Consider the following 18703-nt stretch of genomic DNA (forward strand, 5'->3'; position numbering starts at 1 on the left):
TCATATATGCCCGGCTTGAGTTTCTTGCTGGCCCTATATGCAAATGAAAATGCTTAAAAAATATACACTGTATTTTTGAAGTATCCTGGATATAGACGGTGATCCAAATCACTTACAAAATTTAATGATCTCTTTCTTAGGTCATTATAAACTTTTTCTGTAAGTTTTATCAAAATCTGTTCACAACTTTTTGAGTTATCTTGCAAACAGACAGACAGACAAACAAACAAATGCTAACAAAAACATAGCTTTCTTGGTGGAGGTTATAATAATAAATAATAATAACAATAATAAGTCACAAAGAATTCTCCACATTACAATCAAAAGCTAAACTAATTTGTGTGATAGTGAGTCTGCATGTTGCTCACCTAAAATTGACAGAAAGCAAAAGAACTAATCAAACATATTGCCTTGTAGCTTCTAAAGCCATGGAAGTTGCCATGTACAGCACATGACAGCCACATGTCCACACCAAAACCATAGTCTGACAAAACTTTGCCTAATCTACAAAGGCCTTCATCAAATTCTAGGCTTTGTAATACGCAAGTACATATTTGTACATATTTTGATATTCTAGAGCAAAGGCACATGAAGGTACATACTGTAAAGATTTTATTTTTTGTTTGGTAAACATAGTGAACTCTATAAGCCTGAAATTAGGCATAAGCTTTATATTTTTGCTTTTAATTTAGTTTTCTGAATACATGATCTCAAACACATTGTCAAACAGAATGCGTATCCTTGCAATAACAATACACGTTGGCATCAATTTGTATTGTTTGAAAACAATTGCATCTAAGTATAACACATTCTTGATTGAATTTCAATACATGTATCACAACCAGTCACAAAATACTAAATAAAAAACTCTGTGTGGTACATAATTGGCATATTTCACTTGCTAGGATGTTATTTTCATGGATTTGATCCACATAATTCCACATTTTCTACAGTGAAATCAATAACTTAGATTGTAATATTAATGCAACAGAGAAATAAATTGCTATATACTCCGATTTATGTGAGTATATAGTATCATCTTTACAGGCAACAAAGATAGAAATCATTTCCACTTAAGACACTTGAATAAATGCATAATCTGCTACAGCTAGGCAAGCCTTCATAAAGCCTTGAAAATTATCCCTAATCTGCCAGTTTGCTCGAACACAAATCATCAAATCCAATGCAACCACACTTACAATATCCCGAAAAAAAATCTAATGACATGCTGAGTGAAAGGGAAAGACAGATTAGCAAGCAGCTGAATTATTTGGCATTAATTTTGAGCCATGATATAAATTTTTGGTCAGTTTTCATTACGGCTATGAGTTCTTGCAGAATTTAAGTCTGATTTTCTTTTTCAACCGCATTTTGTGGATCCTTTGCATCAGCCTCACTGTCTTACCCATAATCCTCTGCTTTGGTCTGTGGGACAAGGGTTTGCGCTTCTCTCTTCTAACAGATTGGTGTCTACTCATTTTTCTGCACATGTCTCTCTCCAGTGTCAGCTCTTGCCCAGAGTGTTCATGGATGGGCACATGGGGGCGCTCTTTCAAATGGGTCTCCATACCACCAACACTTTGCTCTTCGTTTTTCCATGGACTTGAATCTCCTCCTCCTCCTTCTCGAACCTCCTCAGCCACTTGTGCAGAGCTGGTTTCGTGTAAAGTATTGGAAGATCCATTCAAAAGTCTCTGGCCGGTGGCTGACAAGGGGAAATCCCCTCCCGACAGGGGGGAATCCCCAAACTCCAGTGATCCAGCAGCCATTTTTGGGGACGCAACATCCTCCTCCTCCTCCACCGGTCCAAATCTTATCTGTGATGTTGGGGACTCGGCATTCCATCTCTTCTTCTTCTTCTTCTGCCACAGTTTTCCTTTCCTGGCTTTGACACCATTCATCTCGTCATGTGACCTGGTGGTACAGGCAGCAAAAAACCCAGTAAACCTACTTTTCTCTTTGTATTTATGTGCTTTACAACAATTTTATAGGCACTCAACCTGCAATGAGGACGAGTCCCAAGTATACTAGGGCAAGTGTCCATGGGAAATGCGTGTTGTAGCAAAATCAGTCCGTCCTCCATGGGTTAATGTATTGGGCTACTACATATCCTTGCAGCATTACGTTTGCTTCCTACACAATGATTCACAGACTTGCTTGGAATGTGGGAAAATGGATCAGCAAATATTTGGAGGGTTTCAGTTATGATAATAGAAATTTCTATTTTTCTCTCAAATGGGAATGTACAAACATGCATTTGCAGACAATATATCAACCAATTCATCACGCTATTTTCCTTTCTATGTGAGTAAACAAGTATCTTTTGCACCTGAATACACACACCACTGACAAATACATACTTCTCAAGGATAACTAAATACTACAAATAATCTATTTGGAGTCACTTTTCTTCTCATAGTGATGACTCATCACCCAAGGGACAATAACCTTGAAACACTAAAATGTGCATTCACTTTTATTAATGAGAGGGTTAGAGTTACTGTCCTTAAGGCTATTGTCCACAATGCTTTAGTCCTTGGAGGTTATAAAATAGTCTGAAAGGTGAAGGTCTTGTGGCAAAATCACTACTGGGGGAGATCTATCAATCTGAGGATAAGTTAATACCCTGATTTTTAGCTCTCACTGTACTACTTGTTTCAAAGATGTAACTCTCAAAATGACAATTCATCACTGTAATGATAACAATAATGCATTACCTCCCTTCAAGCACTCATGAGGCTGCGTTCACATAGAAGTATACTATTCGGTGCTTGTTTTCGAGGGCACGCGAATAGCTTGAATCGAACGGTAGGATTTCCCAGCACCGGTTCACATAAGAGTCATTCTTCTTCTTCTTCTTTCTTCTTCTTCTTCTTTCTTCTTCTTCGTATTACTTAATGTTTTTTTTTTAATTGTTTTGGAAATATTACGGTTGAAGGTCAAACATAAAGTGAAAATGTGATAATTTTGTGTTTGTTTTTTTTTGTCTCATACCCGGAAATGGTTTAAGGTATAATGTAATTTTATGGAATTTAATGAATATTCATGTACTGATTGGCAGTGATTATCTTGGAAACTTTAGGGTCAATGATCCATGTCAATTCAAATTTTCATTATTTCTTGTGTATGCAGTGTCTGAGAGTTTCTTTCTTGTTCGAATTGTTCTTGTTTTGTGCGAGCCTGTGTGTCATTTTGATTTTGTAATTTTACATTTGTATATTTATGTAATACTGTGTATGTATATTCTCACTTTTGTAAAATCATTTGTAATTCAGCCTCAGGCTGCGATCAATGATTTGTTGAATAAAGATACCATTAATAATAATAATAAAGAGGGCACTATTCGAAAATACAGAATAGCTGCAAATAGTATAGCATAGTGAAAATCGCGCTTGCTCGATTTTCGAGTAGCGTATACCATCTTTCGTTTATGAAATCATGAAAATTTTGGTCTGGATTTGCCCTTTAGCAAAAATAGGCATGTAGACTGACATTCTGACGTAGTTTAAAAATGGTTATTGCTGGGATGATTGTGTAGGAGGAAGAAGTAGGGAGTTGATGGTGCGGGTGATGGTGTACTGGGTCTGCTTGACGGCGCATAGCGAATAGCGAATAGCGAATACCGTATACTTCTATGTGAACGCAGCCTTACAGCACATATATCTATCTCTCTCGGAGTAGAATTGGGTCATTTTCACACCCCTATATTGTGTAAAGGGTATCATCACATTTCAAATAATGTGATGAATTTGTGAATCATTATCACCAAAAACGTATCTTGCACTTTACATACAGCTTTTTATTATTACTATTTTGATATTGCTATGTAATGCAGAATGTCCTTGATTTGTTACTTTGTGTATTCTGCACTAATTGTTGTATTTTGTCATTCTGTGGCAGGGTCCCCAAGAATAACTGTAAAAACCGCTGATGGGGCTACCCTGAGTAAAAAATACAAAGTCAATATATAAATAATTTACATTATCTATGATGATTATAATGAACATAATATCAGTGCTCATTGTTATCATAATTATTTTTTTTTTACTACTTTTTTTTTTGGGGGGGGGGGGGGGAGGGGTTGAACAATGTGGCTGATAACAATTGTCTAAAGAGGATTTCTGGGGACAGAAACTGTAACTGCTTTGACGAGAGTGGGGTGTCATAAAGATATCTAGCCATACCTCTTGCGGGGGCGATATCTTTCAGGGCAGTCCCTCCTCTTGTGGTCCAGGTCCCCACAGATGTGACAGCCTTGATGGACTCGCCCACAGACATGAGAAGGCAGCTCGCATCGCTTACACGTGGTACAGTGAGTAAATGCTGTATATACAGATAAAAAAATAGGTAGAAATATTAATGTGTGGATACATACAAATACAGATGGAGAGATACAGAGATAAATAGATAGGCAGATAGATAGGTAGATTGACAGATAGATGGATAGACAGATAGATAGATGGACAGAGATAGATTGATAGATAGATAGATAGATGGACAGAGATAGATAGATAGATAGATAGATAGATAGATAGATGGACAGAGATAGATAGATAGATAGGTAGATGGATAGACGGATAGATAGGTGGACAGAGATAGATAGATAGATAGATAGATAGATAGATAGATGGACAGAGATAGATAGATAGATAGATAGATAGATAGATAGATAGATGATAGACAGGTGATTACTGCAAAAGCTGTTATTTTTGCACTGGTTTAATTTTTGCGAATCTTGTGAATCACAGTTGGGCCATGAATATGACAACCTGCGGAAATGGACTGAACATACAGGCATTAGTGCACTTACGATAGCCTCAGTGCTCAATAGTGCGAAACAACATCTCACAAAAATGTCTGTAACTTCCTAATTTGTGAAAATATTGGTACGCAAAAATAAGAGCTTTTACAGTAAATAGAGGAGAGTGAGAAAGAGAGAGAGAAAAGGAGAGAGGATAAGTATTAAGTATATTTCTAGCTGTATTGTGTTAATATCTTTATCAACAAATTGGACTGAATTTTTGATGTACAATGTTTGCTTCCTCATGAGCTAAAATCAACACTATCAAGGGATAGCAGGGTAGCAACGCAGTCCACAATTTATGACTCATCCATTTATTTTGTATGCTACCTGATATTTTTAGCTAAATGATCATCTCCCTTCTCAATGCGTTATGCAAACTGTACCCATTTACGATTTAATTCTACAATCATGCTGGATTTTGTAATTATGTAGCCCCTGAGTAGGTACGTCCATGATTTTTATCATAGCTGCTGCTAATACACCGAAAAATATCTTTATTAACATCAATGAAGGCCAATTGTAAATCAGTTGTGACCCCCTTCTTACTTCTTATGTAAAATAGCCACAGCTGTAGTTACTTTGACAAAGACAGTTTACAGGCTGAATGCATCACTTACATCTTTAGCCCCTGCCATCAAGCAATGCCATTTGATGAGAAACAACTCTCACTCCTTTCTTTCATTTAAAATGCCTTGTCTGCCTTGGACTACTTAACATAACAATGTCAGAATTTGGAGCTTGGGTATTTGTTCCATGTTCATCGTGACACTGCTGGCAAACAAGGATGGCCTGGTGGTAGTGTCGCTGCCCGGAAAGCAGTAGATGACAGGTTTGAGTCCCACTGGTTCCTTTTTTCCGGCATGTTTGTTAATTTACAGATCAGCAGTTGCGATCTTAACAAATTTAATTTGTAGAGGGAGACAAATTGAAGAAACTCACACCTGAACTCTCACTTCGTTTGAACACTTTTTTGTTGTTGTTGTATTACCCAGGTCCTTGAGATGTGACTGCACAGCAAGATGTTGCTTGATAGATTTGTATGTACTCAGTATCAGATTTCTTTACTAAAAGTGACCACAGAAGGACCTAACAGAGGAAAAGAACTATGCAAATGCATTACAGTGTACATGCGCTTGTGCAACCTGTCCGATCATCAGTTGCATTCTTACACGGTTTGACGCATTTGGCACACGGCACACAGTGTCTGTACGTTGTCCCGTTCTTGGAGGGGCACTCTTTGCATAGGGAACAGTGCTGGTTTTCACTGGCCACGAAGCGCTGGCATTCCTCACAGAATCTGCAGAAAGGATTTAATCAAAATCAGAAATACTTTGATGCACACATGGGCCTTTTGATGACATACCATTACACAAGTCCTTGATAGAGTTTGCAAAAACCAGGTAAAGTTGTTGCAAGTGATGTTAAGAGTTTGTGTTGTATTTCAGTGCTAAGAAATAATGACTTATTGATTTTTGAAAACATTTCTTGCAAAGATATATTGTCATATTGAGTGAACTAATGTAAAGTATTTTATACTGTTTGGCCCACAAATTACAGTAAAAATTGTTGCTGCTAGAAGTTAGAAGAAATTATCTACTGAACGATCATTCATTGATTGAGGTCAATGACTAAAATTCAGTGAGCTCTAATGTGAAAAGAGACTCAGCCTGCACAATGCAACTGAAAGGCGTAAACTGATTGGCCAAAAATCAACACTGTTACTACCATGAGCAATCTCTTGGTATGGATGCCAATGCCATTTTGAAGTAGCAGTGCCAAAGGGTTAAACTTTTGTTTCTATCCATTTACATGTGTGTACAAATGAGAAAAAAAAAAAAAGCAAAAAAAAAAAGACCAGTGTGACAGGGGTTGACTTAGTAGCCTATTATGTGACACTAGGACCCCGTTTACAGCCCGGCCTCAATTGCGCGGCCGAGCCTCGCAATTTTGTCCGTTTACACTGCTGGGCTCGGCCGCGCTTTTAATTCAAATCTTTCAATATTTTGTCGTAGTGGCGCTCTGCTTGTAAACAAACGCAATTTGGTATAGCCTGGTTTTCAGACCCTTTGCCAACTGTATTCCGTGGCGACTTTGTTCGTCGCCGTTCGGGCAAAGGCCTTTGCCGAAGGAAAAATCCTTTGCAGGACAAAACCACCTTAAACTATACTAGTTTTCCACGTTGAGGGGGTTAATATCGTGAATAGCGAAATAGTACGGGCAGAGGGTCTGGAAGCCAGACTAAAATTGGCTGCGCATGAGACCACCTCCAGAGCGAGGCCAAATGTGAGGCCAATTTTGGCCTCGCATTTGGCCTTTTGCGCGTTTACACTGAAGCGGGGCTGGGCTCGGCCGCGGCTCGGCCACGGCCGAGCCTTGCACTGTAAACGGGGTCTAATTGCATGTACCAACTGTATATGTCATATATTGCAGGAGTATAATATGTTGTAAATTCTGACTTTCAAGAAGACACCGTATGCAAGTAATTGAATTCATGACTGGAAAATCTCCGTGATGGAATGAGGAATGAATTTTAGCTATTTTTTAAAAGAAAAATATAATTTTTCACATTGGAGATAATATACGGCACATTTGTGCTGTGGGAAGCAATATTTCTCTTGAGTTGTTAAATCTTGATAAAATCAATTGACTAATGAAATTTCTGAACATTGTTTGTATAAATTGTTTTCTGAATTTTAGTTCTTATGTATAATGTTGTTGTTTAAATAGTTTTCTTGGACTCCTTGGTGGAACAGCAGTGTCTTGTAGGCACGGCTGGGCAGGGCAATCCAGCCATATTCCAATGATCATAGTTTGATCATCCTTTGTGCATTCCAATTATGTTGATTTCATACGGAATATAGAAAACAAACAACATTAACAACAACAACAACAACAACAACAACAACAACAACAACAACAACAACAACAACAACAACAACAACAACAACAACAACAACAACAGCAACAGCAGCAGTAGCAGCAGCAACAACAACAACAACAAACCCTCCAAAAATACAAATACAGTATCCAGCAGTTACTACCGTTCTGGTGTTATCTAAAGACCTAGGCATCAATCAATCTCTTTTACCTATATCCCTCTGATGCAGGAAGCTCTATCTTGGCTGGGTCAATGTTGGTGAACACCCTGACTGGTGACCCCTTCTTCTTGGCATTCGGTCCCCCTTTGAAGAGAGGGTGATTGTCATAGTCAACCTGAGAAAGGGGCGAGAAGAGTGGTACAGTGCACTCCTGTTCTAGTGAACATGATTATAAAAAAAAAAAGTTCTTACAATGAATTAAAAATTCAGTCCCAAAATTATTATCCATATAATACACTTTATTTGTTTGGCAATAGCAAAATTTCAAACCAAAGTCCTTAACCACTATGGCTACAATGAGCTGTGTGTAATTCACTTCAGCCTGCTAAGCATGAGAAATTACTTGTGTGAAAACTTCCGCTTTTACAGTAAATCTAGTCACTCACAGATTCCACTTGTTTTACAGCATTCAACCATCATATTCAACAGCTATCATTTGTAGCTTCTTTTATGCACACTAATGGACCATGTAGCTAAGATTTTGATTTTCAAAATGAAAATATTGAAAAGCAGAGTTACCAGAGTGTAGCTGCTTGTTCCATGACATTTGCTCCCATGAAATACATGCACGCTAAGCCATACATAAATTCAACCCACAAATATAACCCTAACCCTTATCCCAATCCTCAAATCAAACCAAACCTAAAACCCTATTACAACCCTAACCCTAAATCCTTGGAGAGAGAGAACAAAAAAAGTGGATGGGGTATCAGCATTTACCTTGTAGTCCAGCATCTTGAATCCTGCGAGATTCTGGATGATACGCTGCTCCAGAAAGTACGGGAAGATCCACATGACAGGGAGTTGGGCATTTGAGTCTGTGTAATATCATACAACAAAAACGATGAAAGCATTGTATTAATAGGGGGATACCCTAGAAGTTGAATTTTGGATTGCTACTGATGACAAATCAAAAATGTAATATTTCCTCTTGCGTATAGACGAATACTTGAATTCAACTTATTTTCTTCTCTCTCTTTTTTACAGGTACATATAGACCGATTCTGTGAGGCGGTTTGTGTATTATCGGCATGGGCAGTGCCATTACTGCGGTGTCGCGGCCGACCCCCCCCCCCCACTCCCCCACCCCCCTCCCTACATTAGCATGTGCACGGAATGAAAACTGATGCATGGTTGTTTTAGCCAATAGGCGTCTCGTACTGAGTGCACGAACGCTTGCTCAATGCGCCAACCTTTGTTACAAGTGCGCGTACTCCTGCTACAAGTGCGCGATAAACATGTTGCCCGTGTGGGGGGGGGGGGGGGAAGGAGGGGGGAGTAGGCTGGGACACCGCAATTTGGCTGCACCCAGTGCCACAAATTGTCTGCTGCCCTTAACGAACCCGAATCGGTCTATACTTGGCAAATAAGAACCATGGTACTGGTGAATGACCTGGTATATCTAAACAACATGACTGTATTCTGACACAATCTAAGCCCCTTTATATAAAATAAAGCATCCAAAGAAAATTTAAAATAACGTGACGATCAAAAAATGATAAAAGAGTGTACACTTCAGCATGAAATTCGACAGCAATATGAGACATATTGCCATATTAAATAGTTCAGCAGTCATTCAGACATTTGACTTGCAACAGGAATGCAATAACATACATGGTATGGTAAGAATGTAGACATCAGCTCCTAAGATCGAAGGCTCTCCCCTCCCTTTCCCACCCCTGAATGTACTGTACCTGCAACATCTGCTTTCCACATTTTCATGATCCAGCGCACACTTGATGCAAGTACATCCACCAGCCCTCCAAATGGCGGGTCGGTTACCACGACGACCCCTCTCCCACCAGACCTGGAGAGGAACTCTCTACATGTCTCGTGACTCCCGGAACCATCCAGGAAGAAGTGGTTGAACATGTTGAACCGGCAGAATTGGGATGGAGGATAAAACTGACCCTGTGTTTGAAATAAAGAAATTTTATGTGGAACATGGGCGTAAATCCCGGGGGGGGGGGGGGGGGGGGGGGGGGGGATGGGGGGATATATCCCCCCCCCCCCCTGAAATGGAGGAGGGGGGGATGGCCTGTACAATCATCCCCCCCTGAATTTTGAAAAAAAAAATGGAGGAAGCAGAAATGTGATTGTATCAATTTTGGCATATTGCATGAAGTTTGTACGCCGGCCTTCAGACAGGTAACAGAGCTGAACAGTATTCTTTCTTGTAGGAAAATGTATACATAATTTTCTCAAGCGCTCGCTCGCTTTGCTCGCTCGCGAAGAAAGTAACATCGACATACACTGTAAGGTATGGCTCAGACGTTGACAACGTCAAATAGTATAGGCCTATATGTAAACATGCTATGACGCGAGTAACTGGGGACCATCTGCAAAATATGTACGAAAACAAACAAACAAACAAACAAACCATAACAAAAACTATATCGCCATAATTGAACCCCCTCCATTTCCTGTATCATTCCTGAGAAACGACAGTGACTGGTGACTCAGTCAGGATACATCTATGAGCATACCCAGGGAAGATCAGGGGCGTCGAATCTATCTCGGTGTGTTTAGTGTTTAGTGTTTAGTGTTTAGGCAGACAAATCATTTATCCCCCAAGCAATTCCCGAGATGAGGACAAATCTCGAACTTTCTTAATGGAAAATTGTCCAAATATCGCCAGAACTATGCACCAGATCGTTGTATTGCAGTCATAAACATGCAAAAGCTCCGCTATACAGGATCCCTTTCGATAGACTTTATACACTTTTGAGATTGACGTATATTTCCCTAATTTATCAAAGAGTGTGCAGCAGATCTTTCACTTAACAAAAACACCCTCATATGCAGACGCGTCGATGGGGGGGATGGTTCCCCCATAAAAGTGGGACAAACAAAAGCGAAAATATAGCTACAAACGGCAGTGTTTGGAGTGTAAAATGTCAAAATTTTAAAGCTCGCTCGCTCCACTCGCTCGCATTTAATTGCTATGCCATTCTCCTGATGCTGCTGCCAGTGAATGGCAGCATTCGTGCCGGTGCGCCCCGCCCCTTAATTTCCAAAGCGAAAAATATAGCTACAAACGGCAGTTTTTGGACTGTAAAATGTCGAAATTTTGAAGCTCGCTCGCTTCGCTCGCTCGCATTTAATCATTATGCCATTCTCCTGATGTTGCAGCTAGTAATTGCCAGCAGTTTTCACCCGATGCGCCCCCCTTAATTTCCAAAGCGAAAAAATATAGCTACAAACGGCAGTTTTGGGACTGTAAAATGTCAAAATTTTGAAGCTCGCTCGCTTCGCTCGCTCGCATTTAATCATTATGCCATTCTCCTGATGTTGCTGCTAGTAATTGCCAGTAGTTTTTGCCCGGTGCGCCTCCTTAATTTCCAAAGCGAAAAAATACAGCCACAAACGACAGTTTGGGGGACTGTAAAATGTCAAAATTTTCAAGCTCACTCGCTTCGCTCGCTCGCATTTAATCATTATGCCATTCTCCTGATGTTGCTGCCAGTAACTGCCAGCAATTTTCGCCCGGTGCACCCCCCTTAATTTCCAAAGCGAAAAAATACAGCCACAAAGGACAGTTTTGGGGACTGTAAAATATCAAAATTTTCAAGCTCACTCGCTTCGCTCGCTCGCATTTAATCGTTATGCCATTCTCCTGATGTTACTGCCAGTAATTGCCGGCAGTTGCGCCCGGTGTGTCCCCCCCCCCCCCTTGATTTCCAAAGCGAAAAAATACAGCCACAAACGACAGTTTGGGGACTGTAAAATGTCAAAATTTTCAAACTCGCTCGCTTTCATTTAATCGTTATGCCATTCTCCTGATGTTGCATGCTGCCAGTAATTGCCAGCAGTTGTGCCCGGTGCGCCCCCCCTCCCCTTAATTTCCAAAGCGAAGCATATAGCTACAAACGACAGTTTTGGGACTGTTAAAAGTCAAAATTTTCAAGCTCACTCGCTTCGCTCACTCGTATTCAATCGTTATGCCATTCCCCTGATGTTGCTGCCAGTAACTGCCAGTAGTTGCGCCCGGTGCGCCCCCCTTAATTTCCAAAGCGAAAAAAATACAGCCAAAAGCGGCAGTTTTGGGACTGTAAAATGTCAAAATTTTCAAGCTCGCTCACTTCACTCGCTCACATTTAATTGTTATGCCATTCTCCTGATGTTGCTGCCAGTAATTGCCAGCAGTTGCACCCGGTGCGCCCCCTTAATTTCCAAAGCAAAAAAATACAGCCACAAACGGCAGTTTTTGGACTGTAAGATGTCAAAATTTTCAAGCTCGCTCGCTTCGCTCGCTCGCATTTAATCGCTATGCCATTCTCCTGATGTTGCTGCCAGTGATTGACAGCAGTTACGCACGGTGTGCCCCCCTTAATTTCCAAAGCGAAGAATATAGCTACAAACGGCAGTTTTTGGACTGTAAAATGTCAAAATTTTCAATGTAAAAAGATTTCACCGTGGGAGGGAGAAACCCCCCTACCATACCCTCCCCCCCCCCCCTCGCTTGCTTCGCTCCCTCACGATCTCATAACCGCTCCCCCAAGATCAAATCCTGTCTACGCCGGTGATAGGCCCCACTATTTAGTAGGCCTTCGCAGTGATGTCGCACAGGCGGAGCAAGAGCTGAAATACCACGATTTAGTCATTCAATAACATATTGTGAATATTTCATTTTCTATTGGTTTTTTAAGAAAAAACAAACAAAAATTTCACCAAAAGTGTGCACCAGATCGCTGAATTTCAGGTCTGAAAATGCAAAATCTTCCTCGTGTGAGAGAGGGACACCCCCCCCCCCCATACACACCCTCCCCCCGATAACCCGGTCGCTCCGCTCTCTCTCACAGATATTTCAAAAACAAAAAAATGTCTTCATACTTTTAGGTCTGATTTTCCCCCGCAAGTCATCTGACAAGCAAAAAAAAAAAAGCAACAACAAGAACAAAAAGTCTTCATATTTTTGCTGCCACTTTCCTCCCACTTTATATTTCATGCAAAAGAGTGGGACATCCGATCCCTGTAAAGTGTGCGTGTGGGGGGGGGGGGCACCAAGCTCCCCCCCCCAGGCTGCGCCGGTCCGGTTATGGGCTTGTAATCGTGGTGATGGTGACCATCCCCCCCACTTCTCAGTACGGATTTACGCCGTTGATATGGAACATTACATTCACATCAATAATGAAACAGAAACAGACATGTTCTAATTCAATACTTGGTATGGAATTGATGAGGATGTTAACCACTGGGAAGAAACATGAATAGATAGACAATAGGAACTACAAACATGAAAGACAGAGAACAGTCTTGAGAAATCTGTATTTCCATACCTAAAGGTCACATGACACTTGTTCCAAGAGGAATCCTAATATGCATTTAAATTGCAATGCAAATAAAATATGCTTGCATTCATTTTTCTTCTCTTTTCTTTTGCACCTGTGAAAATTCATCAAGAGTTTCCTATCTTAAACTGCTGATTTATGTTGAGAGATGCGACTTAATGTGTGTGTGTGTGTGTGTGTGTGTGTATGTGGTTTGTTCAGAATTGACCTCCAAAACAAATGTGCTACAGCGAAAAATCTCCTCTGAAAAGGTCAACTGATATGAGCAATACACATCTCAGATCAGCACATATGACCATGCTATCAATTAATTTAGGGCAAATTTCTGAACTTACGTAGCGATGGTCAATATCCAGCAATAGACTGTCCAGCTTGACTGAGTCTTGTGAAGTGATGTATTCATGCAACCTGGAATATTGGATGCACATAAATTTACTATTTATTCACATTTTTATAATGCAAGGTTGACAGGACAGACTCTGATAATCTAGCAACAAACACAGTGAGCTGAGAATGGTAGAGTTAACAAAATAAGGTCAATGGAACCAACAGTGTTCACAAGCCAGAAAGCTTTTGGATTTAAGTGATAGAGAAAAGAACTCTTAGAAAATTGAAAGGTCTGGAATTAATGGGTAAACACAATGACTGTGAAATTGGACTTGGTTAAGAAAAGAAAACTAAAGAATTCAAGGGTTCTGAAAAATGAATGGTTAAAACAAAGCTCTGAAAATGAAACATTCTTTAAAATTTTACGGAGAACGAACATTTGCATTTAATGCCCCTGTCTTATGGAATAATTTTCCTCAGAAATTGAGACAAATCACTGATATAAATAGATTTAAGTCTGCCTTGAAAACGCATTTGTTTACAGTGTAAGCAAAATGAAGCTCGGTACCATCACTGTAATTGGAATTATATGTTCTTGTTACAATCTTTTCATTTTTTGAGTGCACAGGGACATTATCACTATGTGTTATGCGCTATATAAGCACTGTCAATTATTATTATTTTTATTATTATTGTATGAATTGAAGGACTGAAGGAAAGAACAGAAGTTTTAGAAAGAGAGAAAGGTCCTAAGAATGAAGGATTTCAGAATTTATAACAAGGTTACACAAAAATGGCTCAAATTATAAATGGGGCAACAACAACAACAACAACAACAACAACAACAACAACAACAACAACAACAACAACAACAAAACCCAACAACAGGCTCTTGGAATCAACAGAAATGTTTTTAGTATTTGTGTTGTTAAAACAAAAAGGTTTGTAACATTACAAAGTTCTACAGCTTGGTGAAAATCAAAGTATATGTTCTCAGTGACAAGACAAACTGTAAAAATAATTAGGCATGATGCACAATGGATGAAAAGCTGTCACAATAGCTCACCTCAGCCAAAGGGTCAGTGAGCTAAAGCAATTATGACTGTAAAGACTGTTGCTTTTATCACTACATGTCAAGTAAAAGCTATGACAGGGGAGTTTGCATTTACCTTGGTACACCCAGACATAGAACCCTGTTGAATCCGAGAGACTGGAGCGTATCAACCAAGAACTGTACCGTCTTTGATGTGAACAAGTATTGCTGCACAGTAAAATACAGTGAGAGAGAGGGTCAAAACATGTGAACTATCTCATCATAATTATATTAACAGCAAAATACATTCCATTATAACACATTTAGTCTGTGACGTGAGAGACTTCTGTCAGTGTTAGACAACCTTCAAAGATTCCCTCCATCCCCCCCCCCTCAAAAAAAAAAAATTATATTGTTCCAGGGTGGTCCACAACTTGAAATTTTAGCATGTTGCAAGCTCAGAATCTGAGAATATTGCAGAAATTGAATATGCGCGGAGCGCACATGATGAGTATGTAGTACGCAATATTTTGCTGCTTATCTCTCTTTGTGCTGCTTACATTCAATGTTCTCTCTCATGTTTTGCACACAAATATCTAAATTACCTGGTAGTTTGATGTTTCTTATGTTATGCACATGTTTTGCACATTTTTGAATACTTTTACTTTGAGCTTGTTGCAAATTCTTGAGGATGTTGCATAGCATGTTGCTGGCTTTTTAGGATGTTGCACAAGAATTTTAGCATGTTGCAGCGACATGCTAAAACCCCTCATGGACCACCCTGTGTTCTATTAAAATACTAAATGTGGTCATGCATTGATCGACTGTAAACTCTATACAATACATATCTGGATTTTACATTCCTTTCAAAATAACAAAGAACTACACACTTGTCATGTACTGATTATCATCTTTCATCTGCATGTAAAAGCTAAATGCTGCAATGTACATCAAACCACTGCATTGCAACAGAAATTAAAAAATGATCAAAGAGAACAATACAAAATGATGGTTGAATGTTCACATGGTGAAAAAGATCTTGCACTCAAGTGATCATATTTTTCAACTCATGCACAATTCATGGATGACTTAATAAGCATTTGACTTTTAAAGAAAATAGAGGGAAGAAATTCGCTCTTAAAAACATTGCACACCTTTTATTTCTACAAAACTCTGAACATTTCCAAGTTAGACTTGATTCATGCATTTACAAAGACCCACTGCATTTGTCTTGTTATTTTCAATAGCCTCCATGAGGTAGCTGGGTCTCCTAAGGTCCCCACGACTGATCCTAGTCTTCAGACGATGGTCTGCATGCCTGAAGCGCTCTGCAGGAAGAAGTAGCAGGTGACAGTCTGAGCAGTAGGTACGGTCCGCCTCGTCGAGCTGCAAAGATTGCCTGAACCTGTCAGAGTGATATCAAAAACAAATCAGACATCTCCATCAATTTATTTTGAAAGGGTTATTTGCCGGTTTCTTTTACCTGTAGATTGAATTAAAGATAATATAAAGTTTTGGTACCTCAAAAGTTTCCCTGAGTTTCCTTGGCTTAGTTTGTGTTTCAGGTTAAAGTACCTTTCATATAACTAACACTGGGAGACTTACTTGCCCCAAAGTGCTCTCATGTCTTAGTAATCATGCAATAATGGTTTCGTACCAGAGCAGAGCGGACTCTGAAAAATTCGAACGAGCCATTAGTTTGACTCGACGCGGACAATCAATATACACGTATTGTACGAAACCATTATTGCATGATTACTAAGACATGAGAGCACTTTGGGGCGAGTAAGTCTCACAGTGTTAGTTATAAGAAAGGTACTTTAACCTGAAATACAAACTAAGACAAGGAAACTCAGGGAAACTTTTCAGGTACCAAAACTTTGTATTATCTTTAAACAAAATGATTTTTTTTTTTTTTTTTTGGGGGGGGGGGGGGGGGGAGTGGTAGATACCAGCCAATAATGCAGTCCATAGGGCAGCATTTACACTCTGAAACTGAAATACCCACTGCATTAAGCCATAACCTGCTAAACTTACCCATTTATACTATTTCATTGAGTATCCACACGAGTAAGACTTGGCAGGAATGTAGGTTACTAGTAGACAAACCCACTTGTATGTAACATTACCAATAGTCTAAGTAGACAGTCGATGTGATGCAATATGCAACTCCTACAGTGAACATTACTGTACATTATAGAAAATACATCAGAACACTACTCATTTGTCCTTCAGCAAGGCACATTGTCCACATTGCTGCTCTCTACCCTGGAGTATAAATGGGAGCCAGTGCGTACCCGGTAGGATGAGAATGTTGGTTGATTTGGCATGTGTGCACCTGTAAAATGGCGACTGGCTGAAATGCTCCCCAGGGAATGGAGAGTGAGCACTGTCAGTGCTGGTTGGAAATAATGTCTGCCTATCCAGCGATCATGGTATGTGCCTTGAGCATTCTACAGAGTGGATTTGGCGCAATATGAGTCATATATGATTATTATTATCATAATTACTCCCTAACACAAAATCAGCAACAACAAAAAAGTACAGTGAGGGCCAAGGACAACTTGCGAATCCCTACCATACCCGATAGCTGGTAGTTGTTATTTATGCAAAAACACTGCTACCCATATTTCCTAATCATGCTTGCTGAAAATGTCAGCATGGATGATTTTAGAAAACCGACCTATCATAGAATTCCTCCTGGCTCGTCCATGGCTGTCGGGATCGGTTGAATTCCTCTCTCATCAGCCGCTTGGTCTCCGACACAATCTCCACGTCAGAGTAGAGCTGAAAGAAGCCGCAGTCCGTCCTGTCCCGACAAGCCGAGCACGCAAAGTATCGTTGAGACTTCTGCTTCCCATGTTGGAATCGTTCAAACAGTAGTGTTGGACCTGCAGATGGTCAATGAAAAAAAAATGCTCATCTTAATTTTCAATTCTACATTGAATTTGTGAAGGAGTGTTGAACTTGATGGACACACACATTAAACTGTAAAGTGAAATAATTCTATTAAGCTGAATGTCATATTCTGCTTATCTAGAGCCTATATTCCAATTTCTGGCACATTTCATGTCTCAAAATCAATGTTCTGTAATGCCTAAAACTTTAAAGGCCAATTTGTGTGTCAAACTTACATAAATTCAATCAATTCTGTACCGGTAAACAAATTTGTTCCAAAATCTCAACTTCAAGTTGAACATTACATAACTATGATATATCAGTGGTGATGGATATCATATTCATAGAAATGTAACAACTGGGTCCGGAGGCAATATTATCTTTGAAGAAGAAGGTCAACAAAGTTCTTGATAAACTAAGTAAAGCTAAAGTAGAAGAGCAAACCTCCTCAGAATCAACAGAAATAAGAATCTCCTCCTGTTAACAACTAAATACTGTTGAATTCACATTAAAACGACCGAAAGGCGAAAGACTGAGGAGTATTAACGACCTTGCCAAGAATACACTTCTGACTGTTGTTGTCACTAGTGTAACTTCCAGAAATATAAAGTGTTATTTTGACACTCATAATGATAGTAGATTCCCCATAAATGTAGAGGGTCTACAGACGTCCCCCTCCCCCTTGCCTGTGGCTGTAGTGTAATGCTCCCCCCTCCCCCACATCCCTTCATAGGTCCTGACCTTACCATGAGGGCAGTGAGGTGCCTTCTCCAATACATCTTCATCAAGACAGACATCCACTCCGTACTGACTAGAGGCGGCTGTCGCACACATTATTCAAATGTCAATATTCAAAACAAGTTTTAATTTACAAACGGCTAGGACAGAGCTTGTCTCGTCCACGTCTGAAACATTCTTCACAACGGTAACCACACACACGTGGCCAAAGCCCGCAAACTTTCCTAGATAGAAACCGCTCTGCAGCTGCAGTAGAGGCAACTGACAATGACATTACAGACTTTGCAGAACACTTTGATGATATGCGTTGTACATCCCTACACAACAAGTTTTCCGTTTTGCCTTCATGTCGATGAAAATTCAAAACATTCTGCCAACGCCAAGCCAGTAGATTTACACCACGCGATCGATCTGTCCTCCTTCGCTCCTGTAGCTGTTCGAATGTCCCCACGGCGGCGGCTAGGTTGGATAGCCAATCAATTCTTCACTCTCAGCCCGGCCGGCCCGGGCGGGC

The 18703-nt window shown here is 40.0% G+C and overlaps 1 protein-coding gene across 1 annotated transcript; it reads right to left on the bottom strand.

Annotated features, from left to right (window-relative positions):
* Positions 1-907: 907 nt before the first annotated feature.
* Positions 908-18285, bottom strand: LOC139735282 (rRNA N(6)-adenosine-methyltransferase ZCCHC4-like). The gene is made up of 11 exons (XM_071646036.1): positions 18198-18285; positions 17237-17444; positions 15775-15958; positions 14690-14781; positions 13529-13601; positions 9597-9813; positions 8623-8720; positions 7893-8017; positions 5974-6101; positions 4185-4323; positions 908-1914 (listed from the first exon to the last, which is right to left on the bottom strand). Exons 1-11 carry the CDS (start codon positions 18283-18285, stop codon positions 1323-1325), a joined length of 1944 nt encoding a protein of 647 aa, XP_071502137.1. The 3' UTR covers positions 908-1322.
* Between the last annotated feature and the right edge of the window lie 418 nt (positions 18286-18703).

This window comes from Diadema antillarum, unplaced genomic scaffold, assembly GCF_040938485.1.
Source record: "Diadema antillarum isolate AM-2024a unplaced genomic scaffold, OU_Dant_1.0 seq00000569_RagTag, whole genome shotgun sequence".
Lineage (NCBI taxonomy): Eukaryota > Metazoa > Echinodermata > Echinoidea > Diadematoida > Diadematidae > Diadema > Diadema antillarum.

Excerpts from the sequence above, each read along its gene's own strand:
- LOC139735282 (XM_071646036.1), bottom strand. The coding sequence starts at position 18,285 with ATGTGTGCGACAGCCGCCTCTAGTCAGTACGGAGTGGATGTCTGTCTT. Across the intron at positions 15,959-17,236 it reads CAGGAGGAATTCTATGATAG|GTTCAGGCAATCTTTGCAGC; the intron begins GTCGGTTTTCTA and ends TCACTCTGACAG. Across the intron at positions 4,324-5,973 it reads TGCCAAATGCGTCAAACCGT|CATTTACTCACTGTACCACG; the intron begins GTAAGAATGCAA and ends CTGTATATACAG.